Raw genomic sequence first — 19,945 nt, 5'->3', positions numbered from 1 at the left:
ACACAGCAAATAAATTTTGGGCTGATAACTATAAAAACCTCCAGTCTTCCAGAAGTGGGAACTTACAAACTGAAGCAAAATGCCTTAGAATTATTATTGACAGTAAACTAACCTGGACCTCACACATACATCAACTATGTAAAAGACTTAACAGCAGTTTATATGTTATAAAAAGGCTAAAAACTACTTGCAACCTGGACACAGCCAAAACTGCATACTTCTCGCTGTTCGAGTCACATTTACGATATGGTGTGACAGTGTGGGGCAACTCCTCAATAAAAAATCGGCAAAGAGTATTAGTTTTACAGAAAAAAGCAGTGAGAACATTAGCAGACCTAAATGCTTTGGACTCCTGTCGATTAGCTTTCAAAAGATCTAAACATACTGACAGTTGTGTCCTTGTTCATTTTGGAAGTAATCTGCTATGCCTGTCTCGCAAAATCTTACAAAACTGGGAGAGACACACAACTATAACACCAGAAATGCAAATGACTTCACCCTGCCCAACCATCACCAGCCTCACCCCAAGAGAAAGCTGTAGAGAGGCTTACAAAACTCTCAAAATATTGACAGTCACAGCTCTGTATATTCATGCAATGGTTATGCATATTGATTACTTGGAATTGCCAAGAGGTAAGGACTACAACACTTGAAGAGCTGCTGACTACCAACTTCCTCCTCATCATACTACTAAATACACAAAAATCCACCTTATGCAGGACAGAAATTCTACAATTCACTACCAGAGAACCTGAAACGCCTACAAGGAAAAATGCTTCGAAGACAATTGTATAACTGGCTTGTTGAATGGCCAGTCTACAAGATTCAAGAGTTCTTCACCCTGAATAAAGGCATATTTCACTTCATATCCTGTAAAATTATGTTTATGCTCAAGCTAAGTATAACATAGTTATGAAAGACTAATCAAGTGCTAATACATTTACTTTAGGTATGGTACTGCTAACAAAGTAATGTGTATACTGTACTGTCTTAAGAAACTGTTGTAGCTATATTCTTGATCATTTTGTCTTGGTAGTTGGTTGTATAGTTTCATGGACATCACTCAAATATGCTAATTCAATGGACAGGATACTAATAAACAATTTCTTCACACATACACTATGTACTAGCACATTGATTCCACTTAGCACAATACTACCAAAATACTGTTGTTTATAAAATATAAATGAAGGTAAAATGAAGACTATTAGTATTCCACCCTTGAATATCAACAGCTCAAATCACATTTGATGGCACGGGAGATCACTTGCCATATCTTGTAGAGCTACAATTTGCTTGAACACGTGAGGTTGACATTTTCTAGTTGAGGTTTTCAGTTATAGTCACACATAACAATCTAACTTTTTTGTTTGGAAAACCCTCTTCTCATCAATTGCTTAAAACTTTATTAACTATTGTTTTTAGAAAAATGAATACATACAAATTTTTAAAGTGTTTAACTTCAGGCCAATAATGGTAAAACAGTATGGGCACTATTGTTAGTATCATTAACTGCCAGCCCTTCACATTTTTCAGAAAATTTTAGAATTGAAAACAATCAAAAACTACAAACAGCTGCTTCACTTATAAAAAAGCTTGGTGGTAAAAACATTTGGATATTTTAATCAAATCTTACACTTGATTAAGTATTATATTTTCAGATCATTTCGAAGAAAGAAAATAGAGCAATTGGATTAATAAATTATGAATCTTATTTGTTTTTGAGAACTGATTAAGTACTGTAGTGAATAATTTAATTTCTTTACAAATTCTACTTAAGAGTTTGGTTTACCAAATTAGCAAGAAGTTTATTCAATAAGTGGGAGAGCTTAAGCATATAGAACACTATTTTAGATTTCATGCCACTTGACAGAGAAGAGATGATTTAATATTAAGTACGTCTTGAGTGTTAAAAAGAACATTTTATTTTGGTTTTATTAAATAAACTGTCTTTAACCTTTTGCACTTGAAAGGCCAGTAGTATTGGCCACATAGAGGTTGCAGACAGCTCGCATTAGTTTTGCCGTAGTTTGTACTTGTAACTCGTATGGTTAATGCAGATGGCCGCGCTACTTTTATTGACAGCTCAGCAGCCATATATGTTGTTTGCCCCCCAGATTGGAATTATTTTTAATATCCTATGCGTTATTTATAAAGTAATTTATAATGTTTAAAGAAAAATTGAAAACTAATTTAAAATTTATTTTTAAGAATCTTTTTAATGCAAAGTTAACCCTTTGAACCCCAGGCGACGAAATATCGTCGCCGAGAAAATACGCGAAGATCCCTGCGGCGACGATGTATCGTCGCCAATGAAGATGCGAGAATCCCCGGGCGACGTAATATCGTCGCCATGGTATATGAGTTTAATACATATTTATTTGAAACCGTAAAATACTTATTTTACGAGTATTAATACATATTTATGAGTATTTTAGTAAAATACAAATTTTTTGTTAGTAATGTAGTGTATTTAAAATAACATCTATCTATGCTCAAAAAAATATGTTACTCTTTGTTGCTACAGCTGTATTTGTTTACAAAGCGGTCTAATGTTACGTATATTGTCTTTGTGCGTGTGAATTGAGTTAAATGTTGTAATTGAGGACTGTTTTAGTCACTTTTTCTTTAGTTTTAATCTTATAGTAGCCTAATAATCAGTTCTGTGAACAATGAGTGACAACATTGTAAATTACCCCTGTGAATTGGACAGACAACTGGATGTTGACCTATCAGATGACGATTGGTCTGACGTCTCATCACTTTTCAGTGATGACACTGATGTTGATCCTATAGGCCTACTATCTCGGACTCAGATGACGAAGAAATGCCATTTAGTCAGCTGTATACTTCTCGCGGTAACGCCGCCGGTAGGCCTACTCCGGACAATGACCTACCGGCCTCTGTGAGATCGTGGTTGCAAAATCTTTATCTTTAGAGATATCAATATAATTGTTTTTGTACATACATAAAATTAAATTTAGAAAAATAAAATGTTGGTGCCCATACTAAAAATTTTTCTTATTTTTGAATTAAAAAATCTTAAAATCTATGTTTTTTACCTAAAAATCTATAAACGTATATTTTAAAGTTATTTTAATGTTGTTAAACAATTTTTTATACTTCAGACTAAAATTTTTCTGTGTATACAATTTCATTCTGGACATTTTGGTGTGTAATACAAGACAATAGCATAAAAAATAGCAAAAATATTATTTTTTTACGAACAGTATGCAATACAGCTGTTTCTGCTCCGGGGATTCTCTGTAGTTCTTAGGTCAAATGGTTTTGGTACGTTTTTCCCACCATCAATATTTTGGTCTGGGGTTGAAAGGGTTAAACATACATTTGGTAAATTTAACTCTTATACTTATATTGTTAAAAAGACATGTAAATAACATATTATAAAGTAGGCATTTACAGTACATTTACTCAGACATGAACTATTTTACATTTTTCTCAGTCTTTACAATTTTTTATGGAATAAAACTTTTAAAAATACACACCTATGTGTAGTCAAGAATAGTTAGCACACGTCTTCTAGTAAAATTTTCTAGGTTTCTATCCCTTCTATCACTTCAGTTTATAGGCCCACTACATGTCATTTGTCTTATTTGCACAGTTTATGTATAGAAAATAACTATAGGCTAATTTAAAATTCACCGCTGTACCTAAAAATTACTTTATAAAACAGCTGCTCGATAGGTTTCAGCACTCACTAGTCATTATAAAACAAAGAGAATATTAAAAAATAACTGCTATGTTTAGTGGCAAGTGGTACTGGCTTTACGAGCTATGGACGTATTATATCTTGGCCAATACAGCTGGACATACAAGCTGGGATAACATTACAGCAAAAATTAATCCGGGCTTCCGACAAAATAGTGGCGGCCAGTAGAGCTGGCCATATGAGCTTCAAGTACAAATCGAAATACTGCCTTCAAGTGCATAGGGTTAACTTACTTACCCTACACAGTGATTTAACAGTGATGGAAACATAATTGAATTTGATTGAAGTTGAGATTAATATAGATATTAATAACAACTACTTTTTTTAATAACTATTTTTTTTGTTATTAAATTAAAACAAAAACTATTTATACTCACAAAAAACTTATGACACAAAGCACTTTTTCCAGAAAACCCATTAATGGAAATTTTGTAAACTCACCCTCTCCTCATGTTCCACCTCCAACTTCTCTTTTCTCCCACGGAAGACACTTTTTCTCTTATCCTTGGGCATGAGGTCTATCTCCTGTCGTAACAGCCTCATCTCAGTCTTGAGGCTCTCTCGGAACTCTTTGAGCTCACGTTCCTGCTCAGCTCGGATCCGCTTGCTCGCCACCCTCAGGTCTGCCTCCTGCTGGGTCTCAGCCTTCTCCACCTGTTGGCGCTGCTGACGGGACAAAAGTTCCAAGTCCGCTTCGTATGTCTTCAGCAACGTTACTTTCTCCTGGTCAAACCTCTTGTCCTGTAATCCATCCACATATTAGTTCATTATAAATTGATAATTTATATATTGTTATAAAATTACTAATTTACGCTTACAAGTATTAACCCTTTCACTGCCAACGTCCTGTTTTAAGGACGTTGTAAAACTATACCTAAACTGCCAACGACCTTAAAACCGGACGTCGGTAATCTACGCCTAAACTGCCAGAGTCCTTTTTTCCGGACGTTCGTAAAATAATTAATTAATAATATAGAAGTTCACATAATTGTCTTTTATTTGTGTTTACTGTGTTCAGAATGAAGCACAGAATACATAACACATGTTGTAAAGTAATATTCTATTAACAGATGATTTACATCAGCTGGTATAGTTGGCATTTGTGCCGCTAGTAGCGCTGAGTGCAAACATCAGCATGGTCACCGAGTGAGCTTTGGTTATCGTGTTTGTATACATTTGAATCAGAGTAATTTAATGTGGTTTATTTGTTGTTTACGAGTGTAATGTGATAATATATTGAATATGAAGAGGTCTCGATCTCCCGTAAGTGAGGGAACTATCAGAAATATTATTGAAGAAGACTATTTGAGTGACAGTTTTGTCAGTGACATTTCCAACCTCGGCCATTCCTCAGACAGCAGTTCTGATGTTGATGATACGGATGTAGACCCCGATTTCGATCCCAATGAAGCTGGAACATCATCAGGTAATCGTGGACTAGGGCTAACCCATAATTTCAGTCGGTTTATTTCTGATTCCGATTCTGATGGCAGTGACAATGACGTCCCAATTAGAAATAGGCAACATATGCAATCTAGGCCTAGGCTACCCCGCTCATCCTATTGGCCTAAATGAGTCAGAAATGCCCCCTAATGAAGAAATAAACACTTCTAGTGAATCAGAGGATGAAATGGGATGGATTGAGGTTACGGAAGCTAATGATCATTTGCATAGACCAGACCAAATTTTTAGTTTTCATGAACTTCCAGGCCCAAACATTGCCCTGAAAAAGACTCACCCCCATGCTCTCACTCCGTCAGAAATATATGCCTTTATTATCGTTTTGATAAATATGGGAATTTAAAACATGCCTAGTATTGAGTCCTATTGGTGGACCTCTCAAAGTCAAATCATTCCCTGGTTCTCCCGTATGTTCACCAGAAACCGCTTTCAGGCAATTTTGCAATTTTTCCACCTTGTTGACACAAGAAACCTGCCAAAACCAAATGAAAATGGATATGATCCCTGTACTAGGTTCAAACCTTTAGTCAATCACATGAATCGTGTTTCAAAACTTCATTTCACACCTGTCAAAATATATCAGTGGATGAGAGTATGATTGCCACAAAATCCCATTCACAACTTTTACAATACATGCCCAAGAAACAAGATTCAAGATTCAAGATTCAAGATCTTTTGTTGTTTTTATGGCAAAGAAAGGCACTAAAGAGTAGTTAAGGGTATACCAGAAAGAGAGTCTTGCTACCCAGTTTTTAAAGAATTACATATAATGACTCTGCCTTGTCTATTTATTTATGATTGTTTGTTAAGAGTTAAGGCAAACCTAAGTAAATATCAGCTAAGACAGGATGTACATAGTTACCCAACTCGATATATGGAAAGTTAGATGTTTTAAGTGTTAGATTAGAGAAAACAAAGAAAAGTCATATATTTATTGAAATAGAATTGTTTAATAAACTACCAAGAATAGCTTGGTCAGTCAGCATGGTGAAATTTAAAAATGTACTGAAGACCTGGTTTAAAGAGAAAGCTTTTTATTCTATAGAACAATATTTGGCAAGTGATACTAGTGATATGAGATTTTAAATTAGGATAATACATTCATTACTGTTTGATTTGTTGTAGTTTATTTTAAATTGTTGACTAATTTTACCAATTTTATCTCGATTATTTTAATTCACTAGTTATATAGGCTTTTTGTTATTGTTTTGTTATTCACTGTTAATCTTGTTAATATTTTCTGTTAATTCTTGTTGTTAGTTTCTTGTTACTCTATTTAAATTTGTTGATTAATTATTAAAAATTAAGAAATTGAAAGAAGTTTAAGGAAACTGAAATAAGAAGTTCTTAGTTTAAATATTTTTTTAAGCCATTCAATTTACTGACGATGTTTTATTGCATGTAAAATCATGTTTAACAACAAATAAAGATCTTGAATCTAAATGGCTTAAAGGCTTTGTCGTGTTTACTTTATACAGTAAGTATGCATTGAGCATCATTCTACCAAACAAGTTGAGGGCTACTTTCTTCCAGAACTTCATATTTTTTCGGTCATCCTGGTACTGGTACAGCATCTGGTCTGCACCATCAACTCCTCCCATAAATGAGTTATATGCTCTTATAATGGAAGGCTTTGTAGAAATAATGTACTTTGTTACCTCTTCTCTTGGATTTTGTTACGGACTCAGCTTTGCCACTGGTTGATAGTAGTTAATACCTGCTTTTTTTGATTCTTTTTTTCACGGTAACCCAGTAGAATCAGAGATTTCTCCTCATGTACTTAGTTTCACCACTGAAAATTTTGTCTTCATTTGTTCAGGAATGCCTTTTCGGTTGTGACGTAGTGTACCTGTTACATATGTACCTTTCTTGTATAAATATTTTGCCATTTTAGTAGACGAAAAAAAGTTATCTATATAAATGTGGTAACCTTTTTCATAAAGATTAGCTTTTTTCATGAGAGTGTCTACAACTGAAAACCCCTATTTAGATTTTTATAGCATCAGTTGTAGAGGAAATGGGCAAGGAGTGGATACAAGATCAGGAAAGCAGACATGGACCCAGACTCGGCCCTAATCCGAGAGGTACTCCAACCAACCGAGGTGGTGGTGATGCAGATTCAAGCAGTTTTTTTGAAAAAATTGAAGACAATAAAGAAAAAAACTGCTGTGTGTGTAGTGCTGCCAGTACAAAGGCGGGTGGTAAGAGGAAAAAGTCTACGTACCAGTGTACAAAGTGCAAGAAGGGATTGCACACTAAGTGCTTCCCATTTCACTCGTGCTAAATTTGCTAACATGGATTCTTTTGTAAATATGACAAGAATGATTGTAAATTAGCCTAAGAAAATATTCTAAGAACTATTTTTAAGTTGAAAAGAATAATAAAACAGTTTAGAATAGTTGAATAAGACAATAACTTGGTGAAGCAGTTGTTACAGTGTGATTTTTCAGATTGCCTTTAAATTTTGTGAGTTTGTAATAAGTCATAAAAACACTCATAAAAAACTATAATTTTAAAGATATTTACATAATTTCTTTTTTAATTTGCTTAAAATAGTATTGAGCTTCAAAATAAAACACTTTTAAATTTATATTGAATGAAGTTTACAAAATATAATCTCAAGTCAAACTAAAAAAAAAAATTTATATAAAAGGTAAGTACATATTGTGTTTCAAAAATATTATAAGTTCCTGAATTGTACATTTAGATATTGTATTAAATACTACATTTTTTGAGGAAAAAAAACAAAGCATTATTTAGCTTTCAATGACTATAAATAGCAAAGCTATGAATTTTTATGTGGAAACATTGCAAAATGTCCAAAATTGGCCTGGCAGTTTGGGTACATGCCCATGATGAACAGCCTGGCAGGTTGGGCGCATGTAGTAACAAAATTGTCTGGCAGTAAAAGGGTTAACAATTACTCAGTCCACATTTTACATTTTTTGCTTGTCCATAAATCTTTGCTGATATGGCAGTAACATATAAAGTTTAGGTTACACAGCTGGAAATTAGTGAGCAGAAAGTTAAATCAATAAGTGGTAAAACCAAGAAGAGTTAGTAAACCCTTCAACATAGTTTTACGAGACAGTCACGGCAGACGAACGAGGCCGACTGCATGCTAGAGGTTAGCTCTTGGAAATCCTCAAGTTATAGGGTTAAATCAATTATTCTTTTAAGATAACATGAAAAAGACTGGTGAATTTATTGAACTTATCTAATGAGATGTTAACCGGACTAATATGATCCTTACCTGTTGATCTTTGGCTAAATGTGCTTTCATAGACAGGTCTTGGAACTGCTTTTGCTCTTGCTTTTGAAGCATTTTAAATTCTCTTAGCTCTTGCTTCCTGTAAAAATTGTTTTATTAACCAATTAAATTCAATAATCTAGATTTAAGTCTAGAAATAATATCATATTTTTTCAATATTCAGCTAATTATTACAGATTATAACTATGATTTAACAACTATTGATTCAAACCAGAATTTTTACCTGAAGATTTGGTCATCGTAACCTCTCCCACTCTCCTCGTCAGCATAAATCACCTTACTCGTCGTTGTCGTGACTACTACACCGTCAATCTCAAACTTTCTTGTCCTTTTCCTGGTTTTCTTCTTTAGGTTATGTAATTCTAATTCTTCCTTGGTGCGACTGTGTCTCACACCCTCTTGCTGCTGAAAATAGGAAAATCAATATGATTCAAAATTACACTACATTAAAACCTAGTAAAATACTATTAAATTTATGTTTAGATAAATATTAACCCTTAACACACATATTACGGGAAGTTCCACATGGTAAAGATGACTCCAACTAAATACTGATTTCACAGAGTTAGATGTTGTGTGTAAATATTTGGCTATACTTTTTGCACACATGTTACCAATGAAACCAATAAATATGCTAATGAAAGTTTGTGTGTAGGTCTAGCTGCTGGTGATAACCATGATGTGACTTGGGTATCTGTCTCTGTGGATGAAATGAAAAAAGAAAGCAAAGTGCCTTTGTGCGTGGACCAATGTTTTGAATCTTATCACACAAAAAACTTCCAACTGACATATATTCATCAAGGCAATGCATATATTCACTGTTGTAAATAAATTTAAATGTGTTAGTAAACGTAAAATGAAAGATGATAAAATACAATTTTAACACGTTATGTTAGTTTAATATTTTTAATTAACTCTAAGCACCCAAACAACAGTTTCCATTTAAAAATGAATTCAGTACTGAGGGTAATAATATTTGAATTTGAATTCGTAGTCAATAGGTTAGCAGTTATTAAAATAAAAATATTTTTCTATAAATCACATAAAACCTATAGACAAACAAAAAACTGTATTTGTTTCTGTTGGTTGTTTGCTTTTTTTGATACCCTTAAACAATTTGAATATTGGAGACTCATAATGAACATGCTGTGAATATATATGTTGACATCTACAAATGTGAAGCTTTAATAAAACTGACCCTGTTGTATTCGGTGTTGCGACGGAGCACCAGATCCTGGTCAGGCCGTGTGTTCTCCTTGTTGCTGTCCTGGCTGACTGTAGTGGCTACACTCTCTGCGTCTGAGCGATCCAACGTGCGTGTGCTCGCCAATGAGGGTGGAGTGTGCAATGAGCCTGTCTCACTCGTTTCACCGCCGGGTCTCTCCATCTCTGTTTCGCCCTGGATCAAACCATATGGCAATTACAGGTACGTTATTTGGTGATTCCATAAAGACTACGTTTGCATAAACCTTTCTATTGTGTTTGAAACAAATAACACTGTGTCCAATGCTCCACATCAACTTCAGCAGATACATGGGTTAATCTGAAAAGGTAACTTGTACATTAAAGCAATTTTATGATAGAAATTGGAATGATAGTTCCTTTAGATGTTTGTGAATAAGAACACAAAGCTCCAGGGTCTGTCATACAACATCATCAGCTTTTTTGAAAACAAAAACGATATTTCAATACACATTTAAATTCTCTCACATACTGGTCTAAGCCTGACTCACAAAGTAAATTTTATTTCAATTAAACTATATTTTTTTGGCATCCTGTAAACTGTCCACGTTTGTTTTGATACCCCAATGTATTTATGTAAAATATAGTTGAACAAAAAAGAAACTGTAATTTTTTTAAATTATGATCATTACCTAAATACATAACAGAATAACACATTTTAAGCTGCCCACATTTCATTCATACTGGTCATATATTTAATACCAAAGAAGAACTTTTTGATATATTTATAAACTTTTAACAAAATAAGAAGTGAAAAAATTAAAGAATTTCAAATAAGGTAAAACTATTAAAATACAGATTAAATAAATCATTATAGTTTTATTCATAGGCAACTAAAGCATAATGCATACAAAGAAAGCAATGGCCAAACACAACAGGTCTAGACAGAAACTGTAGACTAGCAGGTATATATTTCATTATGTGACCATTACTTTCCAACTTTCCATTGCCCTTCACTTGTCCACACAAAACATATTTTGTTAAGGAATCTTTACATGTAGTACAAAGAGAATTGTACATAGAAATACATCAAATGAAAACTTATCTGAACTGAGCCTTTATTGCAGATACAACCATAAATTTAATTAAATAAAAAAAACATTACTGTACCTTTTTCTGCAAGTTGGTAGTCTTATTCACGATGATATAGACCTCATCAGAGTCAGAAGCAGGGATGGCAGGCTGACCATTGACTTTGGGCGAGTGAGGAGGGTGAGGGGAGACTCTATCCACATCAGTAATTTCTGTGGTAGTCCCTTCCACGACAATAGAGGTGCTACCTCCACTACCCACTATCATTAATGAGTCCGCCTCCATTCCTATAACATAGACAGAATAGTAGTGTAAGAACTATTGTGAAACAACTTGATATTCTCTACGTAAGTAAATAAAACAGCACAAAAAACTGTTGTATCCTTGTTGGCAAGGCTGCAGTATGATTCTATTGTGGTGGTGGCCTCTTATTATACTTATTATACAATTGGAAATGTAATGTTAACTACAATAACAACGTCATCTAACTACGTAGATATTTAAGTTTTTTGTTTTTTTTTCTAGGGCTGTGTTTATTATTGTGCAGCTATTTGAAGTAGAGCCAAAAAGTTCCCAGAATTAATTAAAATATATACCCAGCATGTTCCCGGTAGGAAATTCGTTTTGCAGCAGCTTGTACCTGGGGAGAGAATATCTCTAATATTGGCATCCCTCAGTTGCCATTGTTTGCTCGTGGAGAGTATTTTCGGGTCTGCAAGTTAACTTTCTCAATTAAAAAAAATGCCAATTATTGAACAACAATCAAATATTAAATTCTATCTTTTGCTTCAAAAGTCTCTTAAATTGTTAATTCATGTTTATGGAGGTGAGGCCATGAAGAAGAGTCAAGTTTATAAATGGCAAAAAGGTTTCGTGAAGGTTGTTTAAGCATTGAAGATGACCTTCATAGTGGCCACCAGTAATGAATTACAGTAGAACCCCTCATATCCGGCCTCGGTTTTACCGCACCTCGGTTTATCCGGCCACTTCCCGGAAGCCAATATCGAAATTTATTTACCACGGCTTGCAGACGCGCAGTTGCACGCACTAGTCTCCCACGACTCTTGCGTTATTTTTGTGTATCTATTTGTTTACATTTTCCTGTGTTGTCCTCAGTTGAGCTAATAGGTTTAACCTGTAAACAGTTCGTTGATTATTTCCAGTGCGGTTAGTACAGTACAGTACAATTGTTTTGTTTCGTCAAGTGCTGTGTACTGTAGGTTGGTTTATCCGGCCGAATCGTTATCCGGCCAGGGGCTCGGTCCCGTGGTGGCCGGATATGAGGGGTTCTACTGTACGGCAAGTTGTAAGAGCAAACAGGAAATTAACAATTGACAAAACTGCATCTAAATGCAGTTTACATCTGCATCTAAATTTATAACATGGTAGTGTCCACAGCATCCTTTATGATCATTTGAACATGCTTTGAATTTGTTAGCGAATGGTTCCAAATATGCTGACGACCACAAAGAAAATAAAATGTTAATGACTGGTGAGTTAATTGATTGAGATAGCCGATGCAGATTCAGATTTTTTGAAAATATTGTAAAAGGTAATGAAACATTGAGTTTAACAAAACATAAAAGATGCAATCAGAAGTTAACGCTCAGAAAATAGGTAAAAATATATTGGGTTTTGCTTCATGACATTGCCCCCGCACATAGTCTCTGTTAATGTGTAATTATCTAGCCAAGAACAGTATTACCACGCTAAAACTTACCAGGCCTGGCGCCAGCCGATTTCTTCCTGTTCACGTGGTTAAAAAAACATTGTTGAAGGAAAAACTATTTGCAGATGCTGAGGCTGTCAAGGAAATGGCGACAAAACAATTAAAGAACTTTCAAGTAATGATTTCCAAGTGTTGTGAACAGCTGTACGAACGTTAGGGCTAGTGCATTGTTGCAGAAGAATATTTTAAGGAAAATAGAAATGTAATTTTTTAACTTTGTTCAATAAATATATATAAACCAATTTTGTAACTTTTTGACTCATCCTCGTATGATGGTCAATGGATCAATCATAAAAAATGTAAATAATAATAGAATAATGATCATAATAAGCATGTTTATAAATACAAAAAATGTGATGCTTTTTACAAACAAATGGACAATTATTTCATCTAACAAGTAAACATTATCTGTTGTTCCTAAAAGTATTTGAAGTATTTACTCTCTTTCATAGTAAAACTAAATGGGAGATAACAGAATTTTAATATTGTTCTTATAGGAGAAAACACAAGATTTTAACTATAGGTAGCTCTTAGTGAATCAAAACAAGTTTGTAATGAACTCACCATCTAAGGAGTTCCAAAGGGAATCGTGTCCAGAGGCAGACTCATCTCCCACCTTGACAACGGATACGTGACTCATGTCTGGACCATCCTCCTCTGCACCAAAGTCCACACTGATCCCACTTGAGTTGATTACAATAACCTCCTCTTCTGGGGATGGCGACAAATCGTTTAACTGCAAGTTATAGTGGTATATCATTAGTGGCATATTATCTCAAGACAGTGTTGGGAAATAAGTGTAACAGAGGTAGAAACACAATATTTGAGAAAACAACAAAAATTTCTTGAATTCTTACAAACCTGTTTCTCAAAAAGTATAAAATGTTTTGATTTTTGTTACTGAAGTTAAAATATTAAACAATTGCTAATATGGTCATGGGATTTAACAACACAATATTTATTTATTTCGTCAGGAGTGAATCGGGAAACATTTTTATTTTAACTAAACTCAAACAACATTTGAGATTTGTAGATTGGTTTGTTAATATTCTAAAAATCTCATAAACATGTTCACTGAGTTGTTAAATTTGGTAATCTTCCTCATATTACAATGTGAGTCCTCACCGGTGACTCAGAAAGTTATATTTTTTCGGTGTGATATATGGTTCACAGGTGACTAATGAAGATGACAGACTTTGGCAACTGAGAGTTTGGTGTAGGTCTGCCTAGAACGTTCTTAGGTGAAATATGCGGAACTACCAGATTGTGTTCTGTTTGGCAGCGCCATTGTGTATGGTGTTTACTTTTCCCATGACTCATGCTGTACAATATTTATATTGAATTAGTTGTAAGGAAATAAACTTTATAAATCTTCCATAACATGACAAATGTTAAGATCTACCCTGTAGCTTGGAGGATGATGCAATATCGTAGCAGATAATGACAATGATTATGGCAAGAAAAGAAAGAAATGCTACACTTCCTTCTTCTGTGGTTGTTAAAATGTTCAGTGAACCCAAATGTTCCATCTTTATGTATTGCTTTATTGTTTTTATGTCAAGTCTCTTCTTAGAAAAGTTGAACAAGCTTCCAACTGGAAAATGGAAATCTTCCTACTCTATTGAATATCTCTTCATAAACTTAAGTCTATAAATCAAGTGGTGAATATTGTAATATGATGATATATGACTATTCACAGGACGATTATTGTTCAAAACTGGTATCACAAGCCAGGCATTTGAGAGATTGGACACAATGAATCTAACATTTGTATGATATTGGCTATAACTCCACGGATTGTTTACAGTCAATACGGATACTACTGAGAAGTCAATGAGCAGAAGACAACTGAGACTGGAGTAAATCACTCAGTGTTTGTTCAGTTTTCCATGATAAAAAAAGTCATTAATGAAATTCTCATGAAAAGTGTTGTATCAAAAACTTAAGAGTTACATCAGCAATTCATAATGCAAAAAAATGCAACAAGAATCAGAAGTGACGATTACTAATATACAAGTATTTCAACATCGATTTGTACTGTCCAAACACACTGCAAAATTCACTGTTCCACTTGTATGTCGGACAGTATCCGAGATCGCGATGACGTCAGTTTTGCGGCCGGTCTGTGATGTCCTAAACTGGTGCTGCGATCGCAAGGCAATCTTAGAAACTAATACCAAGAGCTGAACAAAAACAATCGTCATCTGCTGTTGTTTCTTTTTTAGTAGTCAATGCGTTAACCTCTCGTAAACCAAATATTTCGGTACTGAGAACTTCGTTTCTTCCTGATTTTGAGGCTATTGTCAAGTTACATATTGATTACGAATCAAGTAATGACAAAAGCGAACTTAGTAATGGTGAAATCGTTCTACCAATATTGGACAATTTGTAGGGTAGTCAAAGTGATGAAGGCCTAAGCCCAAACTCTAATAACGATGGAGGTCATGTAGGATTTGAAAACTGTTTATGATTGACCTGATTTTTTCCACATTTTTCTAATACTTTAGTAGGTGGGTATAAGGAACCTAATAAAAATAAACCTGAATTTCAGACTTTTTTCATTTGTTTTTACTGTTGAAATATTGAATGAAATTTTGCTGAAACTAATCGTTATGCATAAGAGAAAATAAACAAGCAGAGACTACTTAGGCCTATCTATCTGGTCTACTTGGAAAGATGTTTCCTTACAGGAAATAAGGCTTTCTTAGGTGTTATCCTACACATGGCACTGAATCCAAAGCCATCTATATCAGATCATTTTTTGTCTAAATGAGCACTTCACCAACAATTTTTAGTGAATTTATGTTCGAGAGGCAGATGTTTGAGAAATATCATACCATGGTAAAATACAAAACTTTTTAATGTGATTGTCTTTTTTATATCTTGGAACAATAAATAGGTATTAAGAATTTTAAATAATTTAATTTAGCGTGCGTATACATATAAGTAATAATTTGCTAGACAGCTGTTATCTAAATATACCAAAATAAATACGAGCTGAGGGAGCAGGCGGGTAAAAAAGATTCAAGTGTAAAGGGTTGAAAGATAAATCCTTCTGTGTTCAGGATTTGGTATGGAGTCAAAGGTATGAGTATCAAAGATTAAAAAATTTGTTCCCTCCTATAAAAAATAAAATCTAAAATAGTGATGAGAGTTTATATGAGGAGTACCTGGGTCTTGTTGGTTTCGTTGGCCACAATAATGACTTGGTTGGTTGCTTGAGGTTGGCTCGGTTGTGGTTGAGGCTGGTGCAGCTGCAGGACAGGAGGGTGAGTGGTGGTGACTACTGTGACATTAGAGTCCAGATCAATGGGTCGGCTCGTCGAGTCCACCCTCACTGTGGTGGGGGCAGCAGGTGCAGGGGCGGGAGACTCTTTCACTGGGGTGGCTGTGCTACTGGAGGACGTGTCTATGCTTGATGATCTCGTGCTGAATCCGTCACTTCCTGCAGATATAAACACCACATCATGTACTTCATCTGATTTATACATCTATACCTTGAAATAAAATGTTGAAGAATGTATTACGATGCCAATTTTAAACATCTTGAGATAGAAGTGATTAAAATCTCTCATTACTGAAAAATCACGGAAACTTAACAAAATTGTTGATACTAGACAAACACACGCAAAAGATTCATTATTTAAGACAAATATTCCTTAGAAGAAAATATCTTGTAGGAATTTAACTCAGTTAATAAATTTAAATTAATCAATTTTGGGGTTTTTAACAATAACAATCTAGATTTTTAAAACAATGCAAGTGATAGTACAGCACTCTTGCGCTTACCGCTGACAACAGGCGCAGTCTTGGCGGCAAGCGCATTGATGGTCTCTTCTGACAGAGGAGGTGGGGCTGGTCGTCGCCGATTTCTATTACTGGCAGAAGAACTACGCGTGCGCTGAGGTGCTGGCTGCGTCTCCTCTGCCCGCCCATTAACAACTGGCATCATAGAGACTGGCCGAGCACTACGCTCTCTGCTCTCCCTTCGTCGTACCTCTCCACCTCCCACCTTCCCTTCTTCCCGCTGAGGGCTGCTGGGTGGCAAGGGTGCCGGACCCTTGTCGTGGGACAACCTTCGTTCCAGCACCTCTTGCTTCCTTGTTACCTGGAATATTGGTTTTGCATTCCTTAGTTTTCCAATTCCTAGTAAATTTATTTAATTTGATGACATTTTTATCATCTTAACAAAGCACAGAAGTTTACATAATACCTACATTTGGTCTAAGCATACTTTTTAAACACAAGAACAATAAAACAAAAACACAGCTGTAAAACAAACAGCACAATCAAAAGTGCAAATTTGTTTATCTGAAACAAACGTTTTGGAGGTAAATTACTTGAAACATCCAGTCTATTAGTATTTCAAGTAATATTTGTGAATTTATAAACAGCCACCTAAAATCAAGTACATCCTCCTACTCGGATTTGTTTCATCATCAATGTTAGTATACAATATTTATATACAAGTGATAGTCTTAGTTTGTTCACAAGTTTTAAGAATGAAATATAAATTGAATGTACTTTATTTTAAAGAGTACTTTAAATCCATGTGTTTTTTTAATCTAAGCTACTTGCATTTAAACATTTTTTAGATCAGTAGAGGTAACCGAACTAGTGGTTGAAGTATTATTGAGGTTCTACTAACCAATATAATTATTATTAACCCATCAAAATTATTTAGTATGAATATTCTGTTTTGTAGCAACTTATAGATCTAAGAAACCCAGCGATTTCAGAGGCAACTATAAACAACATTTTATTTGATCTATTTTGAAAAAATATTCATCATTATATTTACATGTATTTTAAATCAATTTGCATTGAAAATAAAAGTTATGATAAACATGTTATAGCACACAAACACAGCTGATCAATCAGTAGCATTGACAAAAGATAATGATCAAAATAGCCGGTCATCAATGACATTAAAAATACACTAATATTTTAATTTTAAATGATAATTTGTTAGAAATTGGTGAATATATTGAGAATAAAGTGTTCTTTTAGTGTGCTTAATTTTGTTAAGTGCAATATTTTTTAGTTGAGTATTTATATGAGTGTCTTGAAAAGAAAAACAAGGTAAGATTTTATTGTAGTTATTTTGTATTTTTATTTAAGTTATTGAGTATATAAAGCGTTAATATATACATTTGGGTGCAAAAAGAAATGGACCAATAAATAAAAATGTTATGAAATATAATAACTGTACAAGAAAATTGCTAAAAATGGCACAGTATTTTTGGATAACATCTATAAAAATACACTTGGCATTTTTGACAAATACTAAAAAAAAATATCTGGCACTGAAGGAGTTAATATGTGTTTATGTTCAATTATTTGTTCATCGAATCCTAACAGACAACTTAAATCAGCTGAGCATTCCAACAATTTAGAGTATCATGTCTAGTGACCAACCAGCTTGTGTTTAGAGTTGTTTTATATTATTTAGTTACAATATCACAAAACAAAATACTAAGTATGTAAGTATCACAGTTTTAAATTACAGGTTTTAAATATAGTAAATCTAAAAACTATATTAACTTACAATACATAAGATAATATAATAGATAAGAGTATAATATAATGTAATGGTTTTTAAGGTTGAATAGTTTTAAGTAAATGAATACTGTACTTATGAAATAGTTTTTAAAGTAGTTAGTGACTCTGCACATCCAATTGTAGACCATCCTCCATTGGATGTAAAGAGTCACTAACTACTTTAACAACTATTTCACAAGTCCAGTACTCATTTACTAAGTTTAATTTTCACAACTTGAGCCAAGACAAGAATATTAAACCGCCTAGAACAGGACCTACATTGTAAATGTTTCAAACTTTAAACCAGCAAAATTTTTTAAGGAGTGAACCCTTTGAGATTGGATTTACGGCAATGTATTTTACTAATAAAGACCTTTAATTTGATGTACTAAACCTATGCTCTCATTTAAGATTTCCTTCTGAATCCTTGCGGGTCATCCCCCTGACATGACAAAAACATGGTAATTACTTAAAAAGTACATTTATAGGTACAGTAACGGTGTACCAAGTTTTATTGCTTTACCTGTAATCATTTGGGAAACTGTTTTTAAGATACTCTAAGTTTAAAAATTGTAATGGCCGTCATTTTGAAAAAAAAAAACTAAAGATAATTTCAATATACTTTTTCAGTAACTAATCCTGCTATCAAAAACATTTGAGCCAAATTTGGTATAATTTAGTTTATAATTTTTGACGATATTAATGTTTTTTATAGAAAACACATACAGACAGGCAGATGGGAAAGTAAGCATGTTCGTATGGAGAAATAGAAATATGTTTCTCTCAACCTAAGCAATAAAGTGGTATACTTTTGTCCAGAGAGTTACGTGACACCCTTTATACATACATACATACATACATACATATATACATACATACATATATATACATATATATATATATACAAACAAGAGAGTGTCATTAATTTTAACTGAATTTTGAAAACATGAAAACAAGATCCATGATTGCCCAATCATTTTATGATCCGTATAACATACATATTTTTGCCATCTAAAAACTTGTTCTATATAAGTACCATTTCCCCATAAACACCATATACAATCTGAGAGTGAAAAAAGCATAATACGTATTAATTAACATATTACTACTAACACTCAGTTTAGTTTTCTTGGTAAATAAGTATTTCTAGATAGTTTTTTTACAAAGATATTGTGTATGTACATCCCATTTGAAACTGCTGTCTAAGAATAGACTCTGCCTGAATTAATTTAGTTTACTGAAAAATGTATATTGTATTTGTATTTAAATTATTTGTTTTGAACGAACTCTCTGCAACATTTTGATCTACTTGCAATTGTCTAATCGCTTTTCCATTCAAAACTAAAATAGTATTGTCTGCAAATAATACTGATTTGCATGGCATATTAGTTGGGAAATAATTTATTGCAATTAAAAATATAAGGTCCCAAGACAGATCCTTGGGGAATACCATATTTCATTAATTGAAAATTAGATCCATCTTTATTCTAAAATACTATTTGCTTTCTGTTACACTAGTAGGATGTCATTAAGCCAAGTTCTTTACTCCCAAACCATAACATTGCAATTTTTTCAGTAATATTTCATTAGAGATACAATCAAATGCTTTGGTCAGGTCTAATCAGTGTAACACATGTCAACATTTTATCTTTAAAACGTTCAAAACATATTTAACACCACATTCAACGGCCTTAATTGTATTCAAGCCTGGTATAAAACCTAATTGTTCAACACAAAATAAATTATTATTTACAAAGAAATTATATGATTAATTTTTAATATATGCTTCACAAACTTTTCTTATTATTGGGATTAGTGATACTGGTCTGTACTTGATGGATTATACTTTTTCCTTTCTTATAGATTGGTATTACCTTTGTAAATTTTTTACATACACATCTGGGAACACACCTTCAGCTAAAGCTCTATTGAACAAGAA

The 19,945-nt window shown here is 33.6% G+C and overlaps 1 protein-coding gene across 1 annotated transcript in view; it reads right to left on the bottom strand.

Moving 5' to 3' along the window:
- LOC124352916 (serine/threonine-protein kinase 10-like) overlaps positions 1-19,945 on the bottom strand; it is an 88,481-nt gene that overhangs the window by 25,983 nt on the left and 42,553 nt on the right. The window contains 8 exon segments of the mRNA XM_046802644.1: positions 4,172-4,471; positions 8,445-8,541; positions 8,686-8,867; positions 9,661-9,861; positions 10,815-11,023; positions 13,030-13,201; positions 15,636-15,910; positions 16,255-16,573. Coding sequence (XP_046658600.1) covers positions 4,172-4,471; positions 8,445-8,541; positions 8,686-8,867; positions 9,661-9,861; positions 10,815-11,023; positions 13,030-13,201; positions 15,636-15,910; positions 16,255-16,573 — 1,755 coding nt within the window.

Source organism: Homalodisca vitripennis, chromosome 1, assembly GCF_021130785.1.
Source record: "Homalodisca vitripennis isolate AUS2020 chromosome 1, UT_GWSS_2.1, whole genome shotgun sequence".
Classification (NCBI taxonomy): Eukaryota; Metazoa; Arthropoda; class Insecta; order Hemiptera; family Cicadellidae; genus Homalodisca; species Homalodisca vitripennis.
Note: the sequence above shows the minus strand (reverse complement) of the source record. Positions and strands in the feature narration are given on the sequence as shown.